The sequence below is a fragment of the Leptodactylus fuscus genome, chromosome 2, assembly GCF_031893055.1.
Source record: "Leptodactylus fuscus isolate aLepFus1 chromosome 2, aLepFus1.hap2, whole genome shotgun sequence".
Taxonomy (NCBI): domain Eukaryota; kingdom Metazoa; phylum Chordata; class Amphibia; order Anura; family Leptodactylidae; genus Leptodactylus; species Leptodactylus fuscus.
The window spans coordinates 237,930,471-237,950,535 of NC_134266.1; the positions used below are offsets into that span (position 1 = coordinate 237,930,471).

The 20,065-nt window shown below is 43.1% G+C and overlaps 1 protein-coding gene across 1 annotated transcript; it reads right to left on the reverse strand.

The window, feature by feature from the left end:
- Positions 1-585: 585 nt before the first annotated feature.
- On the reverse strand, positions 586-19,108 carry DAZAP2 (DAZ associated protein 2). Its single transcript, XM_075265869.1, has 4 exons — positions 18,985-19,108; positions 12,138-12,262; positions 7,122-7,364; positions 586-4,484 (listed from the first exon to the last, which is right to left on the reverse strand). Exons 1-4 carry the CDS (start codon positions 18,995-18,997, stop codon positions 4,356-4,358), a joined length of 510 nt encoding a protein of 169 aa, XP_075121970.1. The 5' UTR covers positions 18,998-19,108; the 3' UTR covers positions 586-4,355.
- Between the last annotated feature and the right edge of the window lie 957 nt (positions 19,109-20,065).

Consider the following 20,065-nt stretch of genomic DNA (forward strand, 5'->3'; position numbering starts at 1 on the left):
CTTTCATTGTGACAGGTTCCCTTTAAAGCAATTATCCACCTTTTCAAAATTGATTTTAGATCGGGACCGCTGCAGATCAGCTGTTACAAGCTGCTTACTCACCGTCTTCTTAATAGCAGCCATTGTGAGTACTGCTGTGGATGCCCCATGCAAGTCTACTGAATGGGACAATCACTAATTAGTCTATGGCAAGTATGCACAAGGAAAATGATGTGCGGGGGTCTCAGCAGTCAGACCTCCACCACTCTCAGGAGGCATTCACACGGAGTAACGCGGCGCTGATTCTGGCAAGATAACTCGTGTAAGAATTAGCGCTGCAAAACAGAATCCCATTGACTTCAATGGGTTTCGTTTAACGTGCGTAAAACATTGGGATTCTGTTTTGCAGCACTGATTCTTATGCAAGTTATCGTGCCAAAATCAGCGCCGCGTTACTCTGTGCGAATGCCCCCTCAAACCGAATGTTTTATCCTAAGGATAAAACATTCATTTTGAGACGCCGGATAACCCCCTCAAACAGTTCAAGTGTACTGAGGCCTTTTGGCTACAGACATAGTATACAAAAACGACAAGAGACCATTTGGAGATTTTCATTTACGATGTTTATTTCAACTTCATCAGTTTATTCAAATCTTCAAAATAATTTTCTTTATTCTACATTTGTTTTTTAGTATATAGATATATATTTATATATATATATATAAAAAATTCCACAAGTGCACCACAGTGTATTAAACATATGGACTGTTAAATGCCCTTTAGCATATCAGTCATAATAACAGCCAACACGCACAGTATGGAGTGACTGGACCTTGCTCGAGATATGTGCAGCCTATTGCCGTACAACACTTAGGCCACATTCGTTCTTTATATGTCTGGTGAACCTTGAAGAGCAGAGACTCTGTCTATTGCTTTGAGCAACAAAAAACTTGAAACCAAACGTAAGATCTTTGGAACAGCAGGGACTTGCAGAACAATAAAGTGACTTCAACAAGCAGCTAAAACTGATCACAAACTCAACACTGTAACTGAACTGGATCCCTGAAATCTCTCATCGGATAGTCATTTAAAGGGACACTAGCATGAAAGATGTGTAGCTAGATTTACAGGGTTACATCAATGGGTACAAACCAAAATTGCAAGCAACCTTGCTTCTACGATGAGAATACAAGCAACATGGGCAAGTATTTGTGTTCCTTTTTACTACCAAAATGATGACGCCTTTGCTCAGTTTCAATGGCTTGCCACATAGCTATTGCCCATCTTTAGGATAGTGTCCCTCTAAAATAAAGAATAATCATTTATAACATCATTTGAGGTGCTTAGCAGGTCAATGGGTTTTCACACAGTGAGTATTCAGTCTACTGCGAAAATACCTCCATATATGAAAAGCCATTCACTGACATTATAAACATTTAACTCTTATTGCATTCAGAAGGTATCATCACTCTTTCTGCAGCTCCATTTGGAAGAACAAAAGCCTCTCTGCAGAGAGGTGAGCATGTATGTATAGAAAAGGACAAGTAGTAATACTGGAGGAATAGAGATTTCCAGAAATTTGTATTAAATTGGGGGCGGCTACAGAAATGTATTACAGACACGCTTTGTGATATTCGTTATTGTTGGTGGTTGCTCATTCCTTTTCACATATACTTTGTGACCCCGATTGATGATGATCAAAAAAAAAAGTGGGCTACAGTAGAAAATGGTTTTAGGGACATTGGGGCAGTTTATTACAGTGCGACCTTCTAGATTGTTCCTCCTACACAGAGCCTTGTGACACTGCTATACGTCAGATCTCCAATTCCTATGAGAGTCCATTCACACGCAGGAAAATGGTGAGGAATTGGATGTGGAATTTCAGCGCTGACAAAAAAAAAAAAAATCCCATTAAAGTCAATGGGAGGCTTTTTTTTTTTCCAGCGCTGAAATTCCACACCAAATTCCTCACCATTATCCTCCGTGTGAATGGACCCTGACAAGAGATGCAATTGGAGACACTCCAGGAGAAAAGTGTGAATTGAGTTGACATGCCATCCATAAAGTATGTTGCGTTGTCTGACAATACATTATTGTGTTGGCACAAGGCAACAATGTTGGACAGCTAAGGCCTGGTTCACATTTGCGTTCGGGGTCCGTCTGTTTTCCGCACGAATCATGCGGAGAGAAAAGTAGTGCTTGAAGTACTTTTCTCTCCGCATGACTCGTGCAGACTCTGCACGGAAAACACACGGATCCCATTATAGTCTATGGGGTCCGTGTGCTTTCATTGCTCACCGCTTTTTAATGCGTTCGGTATTCCTTTCTGGGAATACCGAACGGAGATGTGAACCAGGCCATAGCCTACTGCATTTAGTAGTGTCCATTTGCTCTTAACAGTACGCCAAATGTATCCCATTTTCAGTGAGGTCAAAAGATTGTCCGTCCTTTCGGCCTCTGCCATTGATATTCTCTTTTTTTCTCCTGCACTATTCCATATGGAGGCACACGGTAAAAAACATATACTGCTTGGTATACATTTTTTCTTTTTAACATGGAAGCCTACTGGTGACAGATACCAGTGTATGCTCATCTCTTAGGTCTCCTATATGTCAGGAAATTCTCCCCTTTGGAAATTACCCCTTCGGGGTATGCTGCAAACAGTGTGGCAGCCCCCTAGTGATTAAAACAAGAACTCTGTATTTCCTAGTAGATCTCCTCGTCAAATATTATACTACCTCTATATCGTTTGTCACAACACTTTGCAGCCTATCTATTCTATACACACGCCAAATATCAATACCACCATCTATGAGGTCTAGATCTGAGTAGATGCCACGTGGAGAATTGTGCTGTGACAAGACTATTAAAGTTTTGTGACACTTGTGCCCACAGGAATGCAGTCTGTAATGTGACCACAACACCAAAGATGGAGTCGGCTGCAACTAAAGTCATACTTCAATAGAAATCAATAGGGACGGCGGTCAATCATCTCTACTGAAACCTAGGGTAATTCAATGGAATAAAATCTGATGCTGAACTGCACAGTAATCTGAAATTTTGTAAAACCAACACTATCCAAACAGCAGTGAGATAGTGCAGGATTAAAGGTATTTAAAGGGGATCGACAACTCTGGAGCATCATTTGTTATTTTTTGGGCCGCTCCTCTGTTATTCCTCCTGGAAATCGATGAATAAATGGACAACGGGGTAATACCAGTTGGGGGCGTGTCCCTAAACACCTCAACATTGTCCAATCAGTGCTTACAGTGACCGACTATGTAGTGACACGCCTACAACAAGGAGAATAGTCGTTGTCAATGATTCATTAGAATTAACAGGGGAACAACACAGTGCAGATACAAGAGAAGATGCTCTATATGGGAAATGCAAGTACTTGCTAAAACACACATGGAACTTTTGGCAGATTTTTTTTTTGCCTGAAAATGATGATACCAGCGTATAAAACATTACATAAAAAGATGAAATTGAGACAATGACAACCAGGGACCACAACTGGACACTGAAATAGTAGATTGTAGCGCTATAAAACACGAAAACTCAAAGGGTTTGGTCTTACCACAATAAAACATTTAGTGGTACGATTCCACCTACTACTGGCCAAAAGAGAGAATTGCGGACTGTGTGCGTTTCTGACAGTGATGTGTCCATAACATGGGGAAACCGACCTCTGTACATGACCCAAATGTTATGGCTTTATAAGACGTTGCAGCAGAGAGAACTAGTCTGTGTCTACAAGGCGCCATTTTGTGGTTCCGTACAGGCACTTGACAGTACTGTAGGATTTGAGGAGAAAAGACATGAAGAGTTCATAGACAAGATAAACTCTTCATGAATTTGCAGACTGGAATTAATATTTACTGACCCTCCAAAACATACCTGCCCTTTTCTATAGATTATGCAGAACGTAAATTGTCATTAGCAACAAAGCCAGCAATCTGCCGAGGCTCCAAGTTACCTTCAAGGTAGAATTCTTTTGTACCCCTTCCTAATACGAAGATCCTATCAGCATGTTTAGTTATAATAAAAGGGTGAAGAGAGGTGTGAGTGGGAGGTAGGAAGTGGTATAAAGGGATGTAAAGCTTTTTTTTTTTTTAATAATTTTTTTTCATTTATTATTATTTTTTTACATTTTTTATTTCCTCTTTATATAGGATCTCCAGCAGGAGTACGAAGCACCAAGCAGACATCCCACAGCCTTGTTTCTAAACTTCAATCCTGGGTTAATATTCTAAAGCAGAGCATTGTGGGGAGTGCTCACGCAGTGAGATGTCATTCCTTGTACAAAAATTATTAGCCCGTTTTTATTTTCGTTTTGTTACTTTATGCCCCCCATCCGTGCCTGTAGATCCTCCTCACCACATGGTATAACCTCCGTCTGAGCCACCCATAAAGTAGTTGCCTTTTCTCTGTGTGACAATGACGTTGGCACCTTGCATGGCGGCCAACTGAGCTGCATTGGGAGGGCAGCCAGGAGGTGGAGGCTGAAAGAGAAGAAATGAAAGACAGTGATGGGTTAATAGGCCTACGTCTCACTTTAGAGAATAAAGGGTATTACTATGAAATATAAAGATTGAGTCTTCAGTAGTTGATACCTTTTTAATGGCTAACAAAAATGATGACAGATTGCAAGCTTTCGAGACTACTAGGTCTCTTCATCAGGCATGGTGTGACAAATTCTGAAGGCAGGCATACTTATACACAAAAAGGGCACAGGAATCAAGTGACAGGTGATGGAAAGCAGTACACACAAATACATAAGTTAAAAAACAAATTATTAGTTCACAGGATGGCCCTCTGAGCTATATGCTCCCTACTGGCTAATGCAGTACAAAGATAGATTTTTTTTTATACAAAATGGATATTACTATATTAGATGTGACTAATCAATACTCAGTCTTTTATCTGCTTTATGGTATTGTCACATGTATCATTTTTGGTATACTGGCACTAATCAGATCCGGATCAGCAGGGGTCTGACACCCAACACCACCACTGCTCAGCTGTTCTCAGCAGCTGATACCCAGAGGATGGTGCAGGAAGAAGACAGCGGTGTTCTCTGTGTAATAGCCAGATCTAGTACTGCAGGGGTCCTATACTCAGGAATTCTGAAAATCAGCTATTTGAAACCAAAGTAGTCTCCCTGAATGCCATTTCCGTTTAACCATTCAATTTTTAGTCCCATTCAAGTAAACAGGGCTGAGTTGCGATACCAAGCTCAACCTACCATTTTTCTGTGTAGAGGTTGCAACATGCAACCAAAGCTGGCGGTCTCTTCAAACAAATGGTTGGCGAGAGTGACTGGAATCGGATCCTCAGCAGTCGTCAACTAAGGATAGGTCATCAATTGATAAACCCAAAAATCCCTGTTAGTTCTGCTGTATAGTGCCTTTTATTAGTGGAGAATGGTTTCCCTGGGTCACATCATTGTCCGTTTATCACTAACAAAGCCTTCAGTACGAGACAATACAGATACAGACTTGCCTATATAAACCCATAAGATACTGGAGGGGGGACCTGACCATTTACCAAAGATGTATTTACACCTGCTAATATAGACATAGAATGAGCGTCGATCAATGATTAACACACGGATCGTCATTCGTATGCATTGGCCTAATTAATGTAAAGTGCATGGGGGAGTTGCAGTCACTACTACAAATCAATCCTCCCCCAATCAGCTGCATTATCGGCTGTACACCCCTGTCTATAGTCTGTGTCTTTTATACTGCATATTGCCTGACCAATGCAGTACACCGCCTTGATTATTGTGCTGTGTAAGGGTAAGTTCACACTGAATTTTTTGGTCAGGAAAAATTTGCTCAGTAAAAATTTGTGTGGCATTTTTTGAGGCGATTTTGGAATTTGGCCATAAATGATCTTGTTAAAAACGCCTCACGGTTTTTATCAACTCCACATCAAAAACCGTGTCAAATTCCACGTCCAAAAACCACGAGGCGGATTTTCCGCCTCCCATTGACTTGCATTGATTTTTTTTCAGGCAGAATCCACCTGAAGAATGGACATGTCTCTTTTTTTCCCGCTAGCAGAAAATACCGCTAGCGGAATTTTTTTTAAAGCGGATTACATAGGACTGTATAGTGAGGTGTTTTTTGGAGGCAGATTTCACCTCAAAATCCTGACCAAAAAACTCTGTGTGAATTCAGCCTAAGGGGGAATTCACACGGTGTAAAATGGCACGCAATCTGCCACGTATATGCGTGTCAGCAATTTGCACGCTCAAAAAGATCCCATCGATTTCAATGAGAGTTACGATCATATACAGCGCGTAATTTTGCGCTCGCAAAATTACACGCCGTATACAATGGTAACTCCCATTGAAATCAATGGGATCTTTTTGAGCGCGCAAATTGCTGACACGCGTATACGTGCCAGATTGCGTGCCACTTTACACTGTGTGAATCCCCCCTAAGAGACCCTTAGGGTGAGTTCACACGAAGTAAAGTGCCGCGTGATGTGGCACGTATACACCGTGTGAGCTTTTGCGGGCCGTATACGCTCCCATTGATTTCAATGGAAGCGTGGATCGTATACGCGGCGCTATTTTGCGGCCGCAAAATCCTCACTCCCATTGAAATGAATGGGAGCTTTTGCGGAGCGCAATCTGCCGACACGTGTATACGTGCCAGATTGCGCTCCACTTTCTTCCGTGTGAACTCACCCTTAAGATTTAACACTAGATTTGCTTGCTTCATATGGACCACTCCTTACATTCACTGTGGCACCCTCAGATCTGGCACCACGCCGAGCAGTTACCACGTATGGGTCCTATTCTGACAGAACCTGTGTTTTATTAATTCCTTCCCTACACTTAATTCAATGGACATAAAAATATGTCACTAGAGGGACAAGAAATACAAGCGTTTGTTGTTTTGCCATCATTACTTTCTGGTGTGGTAGTGTCCACAGCGTCCAGCATCAGCCTTATAGTATCCTGTGATATAATTAGGATTTTCAATATTAAAATTTATATTATTCAGAAAATAGTTAAAAGAACACATTACTTATGTAGATTTAAAAATAAAAAAATATTTCACAGAATTACTATAAAACACTGGTGAAGTTAATAAGTTATGACAGACGATATATGCAAAACTTACTGGCACATTTGCTGAATTTCCAGCGCCAAACCTTGCACCAGCATCAAATCCTCCTTCAACTAGGACGGTGGAACCCGGTGGATACACAGGTCCAATGGGATAGTAGGCCAAGGGAACAGAGGAAGCCATTGGTGCAACTGGCATTGTTTGGGCCATTGGCAAATACATGGAGGTTCCCGGATAAGCTGCAGACATATGAGCCATATTAGCAGTAGGTGGGTGAACATACCCTTGGCGATAAAGCTGTATTGAGTGGGAAAAAACAAATAGGATTTAGTATATAATATTTTAAATTATTTGCAAGACTGTCAACATGAAAGTAATATCACGTTACATAGAAAACTATTTGCTTCCCAGTTTACAAGGGAATTTTTTAACACTACAAAACGTACGTGTGGCTCCAGCCTAACTCTCATGAAGCTTGTTCACATACGGTAGTTATAGTGCAGTCTCTACATAGAATTTTTAGAAAGAGTAAAAGTGTTCTGATCCTGATCCATATCAACACATTAAGGACTATCAAGGGGCGCACTGGCCACACTACAGTATTTCATGCCTGGGCCAGAGTCCTCCCTAGTGAAGTCCCCACCGACCGACTGCTCAAGGGCTGGGTGAGGGTTAAGAGGACACTGACTTGCGAGTCTTGAAAAGAGACACAAGACTCACAATATTACAAAGAGCCATCTATGCATTTGATACCCCCCCCACCCCCAAATATGCCAAACTGACTAACTCATTGTTCCAAGTGCCTTACATAAAGCAGACCTGTGGCACTGTATTTGGGGTTGTCCACAGGTCCAATACTGCACTGGATATGAATTACCTGGCACATAACCAGTCCAAAATAACCCAAGCCCGTGCTCTTCCACTCTAATCCCTTGGGATTACACACACTCCAAACAATAGATGGAGCTCTACTGGTGGCTTTACGCTGCCTACTGGTCACGTGGTTATTCCCAAATGCTGGAAGTAAATACCCAAATGCACCACTTCATGCACATGGACAGAATATGGACCAAGGGTTCAAAACACAGTTAGAATAAGTCTCTCTTTAGAAGATGGAAATCTTACAAATACATCTTTATCCTATGGAAATTAAATCCCTGATGTACTTCTTCAGATATACATTGTGGCACGTACTTGAAGATTTGTGCGGCACCCTGAGAAAACTTATAACCCATTAATACAGCTCCCATAAATGTCTACCAATGGGCACATCTTACAGAGAGTCCTACCCATCAGCCATCTGGGGAAAAGGGAGGGGGAAGTATAGAGGAGAGAAAGAAGTGTTTTTGTTTGTCCATGTTTTTCGTTGAATGAAAACGTTCACGCTCCCTTTGTTTGTGTTGCAACTTTGCATTATGAACTTCTATGCCTACGCCTTTACTTTGACATTGTGATCCATCTGTACCAGACCACGAATGCATACTCTATGTATTTGAACAAATAAAACGTCATTAAAAAAAATGTATTTATTTTTGTCAATAAAATGAAGGGGGTTGTCTCATTAAGGACAAAAATTCCCTTATCCAGAAAACAGAAGATAGTCGTGAGTCTGGCCACTGGGTCTCCCAGCAATAGGGAAAGTCCCCCCTTCTCCATGTGAATGGAGCGACTGTGCACTAGAATGACTGGCACTCCATTCACAGCTATGGGGCTATCGGAGATTGCACAGATATCGGAATAAGTGTCCTCGGTGAGTCATCCTCTTTAAGTGAATGAAGAGACATCTAAATCACATCAATATTTAGTGTGACCACTATTGAAGGAAAAGTCCTGGAAATGATGATATGGCCCCACAGAGCCCTGGTCTCAACATCATCCAGTCTGTCTGGGATTACATGAAGAGACAGAAGGATTGGAGCAAAGCCTACATCCACAGAAGATCTGTGCTTAGTCCTTCAAGATGTTTGGAACAACCTCCCTGCCAAGTTCCTTCACAAACTGTCTGCAAGTGTATCTAGAAGAATTGTGCGAAGGCAAAGAGCGGTCACACCAAATATTGATAGGATTTAAATTTATCTTTTGTTCATTAACTTAAAGAGGTTGTCTAGGGCTAGGTGAAAAAATAAAAATATATACACAGTGGGGCAAAAAAGTATTTAGTCAGTCACCAATAGTGCAAGTTCCACCACTTAAAAAGATGAGAGGCGTCTGTAATTTACATCATAGGTAGACCTCAACTATGAGAGACAAAATGAGAAAACAAATCCAGAAAATCACATTGTCTGATTTTGTAAGAATTTATTTGCAAATTATGGTGGAAAATAAGTATTTGGTCACCTACAAGCAATCAAGATTTCTGGCTCTCACAGACCTGTAACTTCTTCTTTAAGAGTCTCCTCTTTCCTCCACTCCTTACCTGTAGTAATGGCACCTGTTTAAACTTGTTATCAGTATAAAAAGACACCTGTGCACACCCTCAAACAGTCAGACTCCAAACTCCACTATGGTGAAGACCAAAGAGCTGTCAAAGGACACCAGAAACAAAATTGTAGCCCTGCACCAGGCTGGGAAGACTGAATCTGCAATAGGCAACCAGCTTGGATTTAAAAAAATCAACTGTGGGAGCAATAATTAGAAAATGGAAGACATACAAGACCACTGATAACCTCCCTCGATCTGGGGCTCCACGCAAGAGCTCACCCCGTGGGGTCAAAATGATCACAAGAACGGTGAGCAAAAATCCCACGTGGGGGGACCTAGTGAATGAACTGCAGAAAGCTGGGACCAATGTAACAAAGCCTACCATCAGTAACACACTACGCCGCCAGGGACTCAGATCCTGCAGTGCCAGACGTGTCCCACTGCTTAAAGGGGTATTCCCACCTCACATACTCAGCAGTCTTCACTCTTGTAAAATCTTCTTTCTTCCTGGTTTCTTGCATCATTTGGTGGGCGGGGTTTCACAGGCAACCTGGCGTTTAGCTCCACCCCCAAATTCGTGTGTAGCTCCGCCCACCCACATTGGACTATGAAGTACAGGCAGCAGCAACTCCATTCTGTGTTACATACAGACACTGCCTGTCTCTGCCATAATGAACACAACTGAATTAGCTAGCCTGATAACTGGGAGAACAGAAGAAATGAAAGCAGCTCCTCTCCTCTATCTGAGAGCAGGAAGCTAGGTCACATGGTGTAGACACAGGATTAGCTCGATACACAGGCTGGCTCCCTGCACTTAGCCCCTCCTCCCTCCCCCCTGAGAGCAGCAGATACATCATTTGACTCAGGAGCAGCTAAGTCAGGGCTGTGGCCACAAAGAATTGAATAAAGTAAGATAGTGGACAAACAAAGCAGTTTTGCTGAAGCAATGTATTTAGGAAAAGTCTTACATTCACATTAACAAGCAGTATAGATAGGATCCTTGTGATGGGACAACCCCTTTAAGCCAGTACATGTCCGGGCCCATCTGAAGTTTGCTAGAGAGCATTTGGATGATCCAGAAGAGTATTGGGAGAATGTCCTATGGTCTGATGAAACCAAACTGGAACTGTTTAGTAGAAACACCACTTTACGTGTTTGGAGGAAAAAGAATACTGAGTTGCATCCATCAAACACCATACCTACTGTAAAGAATGGGGGTGGAAACATCATGTTTTGGGGCTGTTTCTCTGCAAAGGGGCCAGGACGACTGATCCGGGTACATGAAAGAATGAATGGGGCCATGTATCGTGAGATTTTGAGTGCAAACCTCCTTCCATCAGCAAGGGCATTGAAGATGAAACGTGGCTGGGTCTTTCAACATGACAATGATCCAAAGCACACCGCCAGGGCAACGAAGGAGTGGCTTTGTAAGAAGCATTTCAAGGTCCTGGAGTGGCCTAGCCAGTCTCCAGATCTCAACCCTATAGAAAACCTTTGGAGGGAGTTGAAAGTCCGTGTTGCCAAGCGACAGCCCCAAAACATCACTGCTCTAGAGGAGATCTGCATGGAGGAATGGGCCAACATACCAACAACAGTGTGTGCCAACCTTGTGAAGACTTACAGAAAATGATTGCTTGTTACTGACCAAATACTTATTTTCCACCATAATTTTCAAATAAATTCTTACAAAATCAGACAATGTGATTTTCTGGATTTGTTTTCTCATTTTGTCTCTCATAGTTGAGGACTACCTATGATGTAACTTACAGACGCCTCTCATCTTTTTAAGTGGTGGAACTTGCACTATTGGTGACTGACTAAATACTTTTTTGCCCCACTGTATATATCATATCATACTCACCTTTCCCCGATGCTCCGGTGTCCTCCCAATGTGGTCCAGTACTTCTGCTGGTCTGTTTTCTCAAAGTGAAACTCCCAGATCCCTCTCACTAAAGCCGCTCATTTCCCTCAGTGGTCCTGTGACCACTGACGCCAATCAGCGGCCTCAGGAAGAGACCCCAGGACATCACAGGTGGAGGAGTCCACATGGGGACCCCTCTGAACAGGATACAGAACGCAGTGGCAAGCGGTGGCCTTATGAAAGCACACAGACCCCATAGACTATCCGTGTGTCCGTGTGCTTTCTGCGCAGTGCCCGCATGGAACATGCGGACAGAAAAGTACTTTGTGATCTACTTTCCTGTCCACATGACACCGCGCGGAAAGCACATGGACCCCATTATAGTCTATGAGGTCCATGTGCTTTCACTGCTCAATGCCTGCCAATGTGTTCAGTATTCCGTTCAGAGGGGACCCCATGCGGACTCCCTGAACAGATTACCGATCGCAGATGTGAACCAGGCCTTAACATGCATATTTATTTGATATGGGAGAAGGAAACAGTCATCTACCAAACACTTTTCAACATGCTGGTCTGTTATTTTACCCAATATCTACCATCTGCCAAACAAGGGATTACTCATACACATTACACACATCACCAATGATAATCCAATGGAAGAGGTTGTCAGATGCCAGGAAAAAAAAAAACCAGTTCAGTGGTTTGGAAATGTAAAAGAATTGCGCTAATATAATCACGTTTTCTACGCTTATTAAGGCAACACAACATGGAAGGTTGTTATACTTTACCTCAGAATAAGCAGGAGGAGCATCGGTGTATGGAGGCGCTTGAGGGAGATGCATGGCTGCTGGTGGGTAGACAGACTGAGGATTAGGAGTCTGGGTTGGGTAGGCTGGAGGAGTAGGGTACTGTCCTGTAGAGGAAGGACACAGGGAAGGGTACAAATTAAGGTGTCAGTACATATACAATCCAAAAATTACATGACCTAAGCATTTCAGACCAATACTTTCATCAATTCAATGTAAATATAAGATCACATGACACCATTCTTATAAATGGATGACTATGTGGTACATTGATGTGTTGTATCCGCATCAGTGGGAACTGCCCTTCTGCTGGGGCACGTACAGTGAAATCTCCTCTATAGTGACCACATGCATTAAAAGGGTTATCCAAGACCCCAAATTAATCAGGTTATTAGAGATCAGTCCAACTCCCAGGACCCCACCGATGAGTTGTTCTCTGCACTGTCTATGGAGCAGAAGGCAGACTGCTCCATATACTGGGAACTGAAGAAAAAAAGATGGAAAACAAACCTAAAAATTAAATCCCCCCCCCTCTTGATCACAAATTAAAAAAAACAAAACAAATTAGGCATCCCCATGTATGAAAATGCCCAAGTGATAAAAATATTTAGCTCATATGGCCAATAATGTAAAAAAAGATTAAAATCATCATTGCCCTTTTTTTGCCATTTTGCCTCCCAAAAAATTAAATATGAGTGCTCAAAACATTGGGCGTTCCGCAAAAGAGTATAAATAAAAACAACAACTTGAGGTCCCGCGTCCGTGGACAGCTGAGGTTAGGCTCCCCCCCCTCCACCTTCCTTGACCTAATATATATATAAAACAAAAAAAATGATACTGGGCAACCCCTTTAAATGTAAACTATTAAAGGGAGTCTGTCAGAAGAAGAATCGGTATCAAACTAATGACATTACCTTCTACACTTTCTAAAGATGTCTTTCTTACTCTGCATTGCAGCTCCATCTTCATGAAGATCAGTGTTACTCTTATACAAATTAGCTGAATAGGGCTTTAAGGAAGGGTCCTCTCCTGCCAGGGCTTTGTTCTCTACTCCAGATTATCTACAGTTAGGAGAGGTTAAAGGGGTGATCTGGGAAATCCCTACACTAATCTAAACATCCTCCTACTTTCTAAATAACATAATTAATGAAAAAATCTATAGTTCCCCAAATCCCTGTCGGTCATGTGACCAACCAAGAGAACATTTTCTGATTATCCGGTGATGATCCGTTTCCTCATTTATGGAAACCTGATCGTCACTACTATGCTCCCACCCCATTAGAATTAAAGGGATTCTATCATTAAAATCACATTTTTTTCTCAATTACACGTAGGAATAGCCTTAAGAAAGCCTATTCATCTCCTACTTGTAGAAGTCTTTTTCGTGCCGCCATTTGGTAGAAGTCCAGGTTTTTGTCTGTATGCAAATGAGTTCTCTCACAGCACTGGGGGTGGTCCCCAGAGCTCAAACAGCACTGGGGGCGTCCCCAATGCTGCGAGAGAAATCTCAGCGCCACCTCCATCTTCTTCAGGAACGGACTCTCTGCGTGTCTTCTTCCAGGACTGGGTTCAAACTTCTACCCATGTGCAGTTGGCTCTGCCATCGAGACTCGGGCAAAGCGGACTGTACATGCGCACGGCCATTTTTTTTTTTTTTTTTTTAATGTAGATTGTGAGCCACACATAGAGCTCACAATGTACATTTTTCCCTATCAGTATGTCTTTTTTTGGAATATGGGATGGAAATCCATGCAAACACGGGGAGAACATACAAACTCCTTGCAGATGTTTTTTTGCCCATGGCGGGATTTGAACACCAGGACTCCAGCGCTGCAAGGCTGCAGTGCTAACCACTGAGCCACCGTGTGGCCCCTTCACGGCCATTTTTTTTTTGTGGCCGCTTACCCCAGCTTACTGTGTAAGTGGCCACATGAAAATGGCTGTTTACACCAGGCGAGCATGCACATTCGCCACAGCCCAAGGCCCGACGGCAGAGCCGACTGAGCATGTGTAGAAGTTTGAACCCAGCTCCAGAAGAAGACGCGCAGAGAGGCTGTTCCTGTAGAAGATGGAGGCGGCGCTGGAGATTTCTCTCGCAGCATTGGGGACGCCCCCAGTGCTGCGAGAGAACTCGTTTGCATACAGACGAAAGCCGGGATTTATACCGAACGGCGGTGTGGAGAAGACATCTAAAGGTAGGAGAAGAATAGCCTTCCTTATGGCTATTCCTACGTGTGAGCGACAAAAAATGTGATTTTAATGATAGGATCCTTTTAATCCCCACGCTTCTTCCTGTGAGATGGCTCCTCCTTCTTTTCTGATTCTGCAGGGTGCGCGCTCTTCTCCAAGCGCTGCTCTGCGCATTGCTACTGATAATTCACCCCTACTGCGCAGCTTCCACATGCTCTAATAGACTTAAAAAAAACAAAAACATTTTTTGCTTGGAAAACCCCTTTAAGTGTGACAAAGTGAAAGATGTCACTCAAGCAATGTGGGAATAACTTGGCGGCATTTAGGGGCAATAGTGGAAAGTGAAGTCCTGGCGGGAGAGGACACGCCCCTAAATCCATTTTCAGCTAGTTTGCATAAGAATAAAACGCTGATCTTCATGAAAATAGATCTGCAATGCAGAATAAGAAAAACAGATTTGGTAAGTGCAGAAGGAGCCCTACAAGGTGCTGTCATTAGTCCGATACTGATTTTCCTGCTGACAGACTCCCTTTAAACTACACATTTACTTAGATACATAGACAGGCAGACAGAGGGCTGTGCCGACAATCAGAATTTTACAGCACTTTATCTTGTCAGCCCTGGTCGCCGCAGTATTCAGAATATTAACACAATAGGTTGTTCTTAGATTGCTGTGTGCATAGAAACCCCTGAGGGCTTCTCTTCGTGCAGATCCCTATGGGCCACGTACTGCTTGGCACGACGGCAATCAGCATGGATTCCCTATCTTACGTTAGCAACGCAGCAGAAAAATAATTGTCAGGAACAGCACAGTCAGCTCTTCTGTCAGGGGACAGGAATGAAATACACACTGGATGTAGCAGCTTTGTTTCCCAATGTACAATCCCCGTAAGGGAAAAGATACAGGCACGTTAGATGTGGCCGCAGTATGACATAAGCCGGCCGTCTTCTGATATACCAGCACTAATAAGAACCTACTACTGTAGACATGGATGCCGTATACGTGTAGGAGTGAGAGGGCAGGAAATGGCTGAAAGTGGCATATGGTTCACTGGCACTCCGCCACCATCCTCTGCTTGTGTTAAATGAGGACAAGAACATTGGCAGCCTATGTAACGTAGCTTTTTGTTTGTACAAATGTATTCCTTTACTTGAAAGAAATCACAGCAACACAACAGTTAATATCACTTATGTCACATATACACGAAGAATGCCATATATGCATCGGTGCGAAAAAAAAAACTAATCTAAATGCCATTTATCAGTCACAAACACATGCAAAAGCTTTGGCAGAAAAGATAAAGTCCCCTGTTAAAACCCTTTCCTCCCCCTCAACGAATGCACTCGATACATCCGGATCTCCACAGGAGCCTAGATATCTGTATGTATTAACTATTGGCTGGCTATACATTGGCCCGCATGGATATAGGCTGCTGCTAATGCAATGGCAGACTCGTGTAACTGTGTAATAGGTATTCGGAATGGCTCCATATTGAATACGCTCACAGGATGCTACCTTCATTCCTGATATCTTGGGGTACTGAATACTCAGATTTCTGCAGCACTATACATAGGGAGCATTTACATATAGTAATGTGAATAGGACCCTATAACAAGTCATATGAACAGTAATGGCAGCTCTCCAATAAATCACTGACAACCACTACATGACATTTTATATTAAACTAGTTATCTCACAGTTGTCATGGTCCCTGTCTGAAAAAGGAGCACATTAAAGCAATTCCTGACAACAGGTGGCATCCTATGGATTTTCAATTTATAACATTCTCAACAAGAAAGGCCCAGTCTAGTCCGGCTAATCCCACAAAATAGAGGGCCCCTTACAAGTATCTCAGGAGACCAAATCCAGTAGTACATCCCTCTAGATTTTGTCCAGGGAAAGCAATTAGTTTGGGGAAAGGAAGAGCTCAGGTTGCTACTTCCCAGGCTAGGAGGCAGCTTGTTGCAGCAGAAACCTTCCTCCATTACATAGCCTGCAATGAAGAACTAAACCAAACACCTGCAATGAAGAACAAATATCTGCCATGATTACTAAACCAATATCTCCTTACAGAATATTACAAGCTATGGAGTCTGTAACTAAAACAGCGGCTTCTCTACTTTTCCTCACACCTCAACTTCGACTCCCGATCTGACTCCTTCTTAAGGCTGGAGTTGGTAACTTTTTTTCAGGCTCCGATTCCACCCAAAATATGTTCCGACTAGAGATGAGTGAGTAATATTTGATCGAGCAGATATTTGGTCGAATATTGAGGGTCTACTCGAATCGAATTTAGAATTTTCAAATATTTCACTACTCGCTCATCTCTACTGTATACGGTTTTTATAAAGCCTTCATTGTCGTAGTTCCTGTCCCACCTCCCCTGCGCAGTTATTGGTGTAAAAAAAAAAAAAGCGCCAGGGAAGGTGGGAGGGGAATCGAATTTTGACTGCGTTTACCGCGTGGTATTCGACCAAGTACGAGTATTTCGAATACCGTAGTAATACTACTCGCTCTATCTAGTTCTGACTAGAAAAGAAACACAAACATGACAGACATCAGGTGACAACGTTACACCTTTAACAGGTCATGTGTCAAAAATAAGGGTGCATTCACACTAAGTATACGCTGACTGATTCTGAACGTAAAACATGTTCAGAATCAGCGCAAACAAAGCAGATCCCACTCATTTCAATGGGAGATGGCATACGTGCGTTCCCCATTGAAATGAATGGGATCTGCTTTGTACGCGCTGATTCTGATCGTGTTTTACATTCAGAATCAGCTCAGCGTATACTTAGTGTGAATGCACCCTAACTTAAAACTCAGGCTCACATACAGCAACCTGGAACCAGTGATGGCCTCCGTTTCGCTGTTACTCTCTACACAAACTGGTGTCAAGGCAGATTCTAATAAATCATCGCCGACTAATATGGGATTAGATCGGCTAGACTATTCTGACAGTCAAAAGAAAAGGAATTTAAAATTACTTTTGACAACGGATACATTTTGTAAAGCTAAAAGAAAAGCAGCTAGTGTGAACAGAGTCTTAGAAACATTAATGTCGCAGATAGATTGACATAGTGAATATGTAATAAAAAGATTATTCCTGTTACCTGTAATAAATACAGAGGTCATCTGACCATTTGGCATATTTGTTGAGTCAGGCGGTCACTTGCTCTCCAAACTATAATTTCGCCATAGCATGGTCATTACAGTACCCCACTCCTCATGATAAATGTTATCTACAGGAACCATTAGGTAACACCATTATAGTAGGGCTGTCCCCTAACCAACTAGGCATCATAACTTGAATACACTTGAAGGGTGTTTTTTCCTGTAATGCAGCACACAGAATATAATATCAACCCGTACAGAGATATATACATTGTCCTGCCTAGTCCCTACTTTCCATAAACCAACACTATAAGGTCTAGGTAGATTACTGGTTACACAACATGTCGCTCTCCAGCTGTGGGAATACTACAGGTCTCAGCATACACATGGCTGTCAGCTCCTTATGGAGATTGTAGGTTAGTGAGAAGAAGATAGTTCCCTGACCTGATGACGAATGACAATCATATGATAGGCGTGGACTTTATAATAACCGCAGGATACAAGAATGGCAAACAAATGTTTATCCGATTACACAACAATCTATGTAATAAAGGCATTGTAAAGTAATGTCATGGGACAGCAGGTAATAAATCACTGACAAGCAATGCCTATCACCTTGTAGTCAGGTCACAGAGTAGAACTATGAATCACCTGACACGTCTGTACCGGCCTGAAACACAGCGCACCTGAGATCTCACCTACACAAAGTGCTCATATAGACACAATATATCATTTACATGTAGGCAACCCTTTACTTGGAGCTGCAACCAAGCTATGCACAGTCTATGCAGAGAGGCCTGCACCTAAATGAAGGAAAATGACAAGTTATGATGCTCTGAGTATTCCTCAGCATGACGCAGAATACAGCACACACTGGTATACAGGAGAAGGCGACTGCAGCAGGTCCTGCCTCTGTGCTGGGTATACTGGCAGATAAAGAGGCAGGTCACTTTAATAAATTGCAATATTAGCACAAAATCCAACCTGGTCCCGACCAAATGGAAAATCATCAGAAGTGCTGGGGCCAAGAAATGCAATATTTATTTTGCACAGGTGGGGGTGCTGTGCTTGTTCCATCACTGGATATATGTAATGCTATGCCAAATATGCACTGGAGACAGAATGTAATGTTTTGATCTTGGCTCATATACAGAGATATAGATATATATATACGTATACACACATCTGATAGATGCATCCTATATGCGCCATCTTCTCTCCATAGACCTTAGGAGCCTCCTGATCTGTGCAGGTAGCCCGACTACTATGTGACTTGTAGTCCCCCTCACTACCAGACCTAGACTAATACGCAGCAAATCAGCAAAGGGTTAATCGCAAAGCATGATGGTACCTGCTGCTGGGATGGGCTCCACCAACTCCGCTCCCCAGACTCTGCGCAAGCGACGGGGACAAGGTGCGCCCCCCGCAGCCCCCAGTCACATGACAGCGCCACTGGCCGGGCGTCCTGTACAGAGCCCCCTCAGGCCGTCACGTCCACCCCGGCAGGGCCCCGCTACTCACCCTTGTTGTTCATGTCGCCGGCGCCGTGTGCAGTCTGTATTTTCCGTGTTGTTGTTGGGGATGATTCCACTTCCGCTTCTCTCCACTTCCTTATTGTGTTTTGTGCTCTCTACACGTAGCTGACAACAAGGAGCGCCGAGGAGCAGCGACCCCTAGCGGCACTTTCACTTTGTGGCCTTCCTGCTTCACAGTGCAGCGCTCTATTACATCAGGCTGTTCTATGTCATCTATCAAGCTATAGATCTGATAGCAATTTATATATCTGCCTATGCCTGTATCAGGGGGTGCTCAGTTATCTCTAGTAAGGAGCCACTGTGCTGCCTCTGCCATCAGGTGAAGGGCCAAACTGCACTGGAGCTGAACGTGTCCAGTATAAGACATAGCTCTAACTACACCCAGGCCCAGCCATGCCCCTCTGTCCCCACAAACTCCATTTATATACGGTAATAGTACACTAATCTATGTAACATAGTCATGAAGTCTCTTTAACCCCCTCAGTTCCCCCACACAGTATAATGTCCCAGTGGCGTAACTAGGAATGGCGGGGCCCCGTGGCAAACTTTTGACATGAGCCCCCCCACCCCAATCGACACCGAAGACCTCAAACGGCCCCCTCCTACGCATTTCTGCGCATTCAATTATGCCCTATAGTGGCCCCTACACACAGTATTATCCCCAATAGTGGCCCCTCCATACAGTATTGTGTCCCTTAGTGGCCTCTGCACACAGTATTATGCCCCATAGTGGCCCCTGCACACAGTATTATGTCCCTTACTGGCCCCTGAACACAGTATTATCCCCCATAGTGTCCCCTGCACACAGTATTATACCCAATAGTGGCCCCTGCACACAGTATTATGTCCCATAGTGGCCCCTGCACACAGTATTATCCCCAATAGTGCCCCTGCATACAGTATTATGTCCCATTGTGGCCCCTGCACACAGTATTATGTCCCACTGTGGACACCCATAAACAATTATTATACTCTGGGGTCTTTTTAGAATAAAAACATAAAAACTACTGTTACTTACCTGTCCCCCTGCTCCTGCGTGGTCCTCTCCGCTGCCTTCTGCGCTGCTG

Excerpts from the sequence above, each read along its gene's own strand:
- DAZAP2 (XM_075265869.1), bottom strand. Across the intron at positions 7,365-12,137 it reads CTCCTCCTGCTTATTCTGAG|CTTTATCGCCAAGGGTATGT; the intron begins GTAAAGTATAAC and ends CACTCAATACAG. Across the intron at positions 4,485-7,121 it reads GAAATTCAGCAAATGTGCCA|CCTCCACCTCCTGGCTGCCC; the intron begins GTAAGTTTTGCA and ends CTTCTCTTTCAG.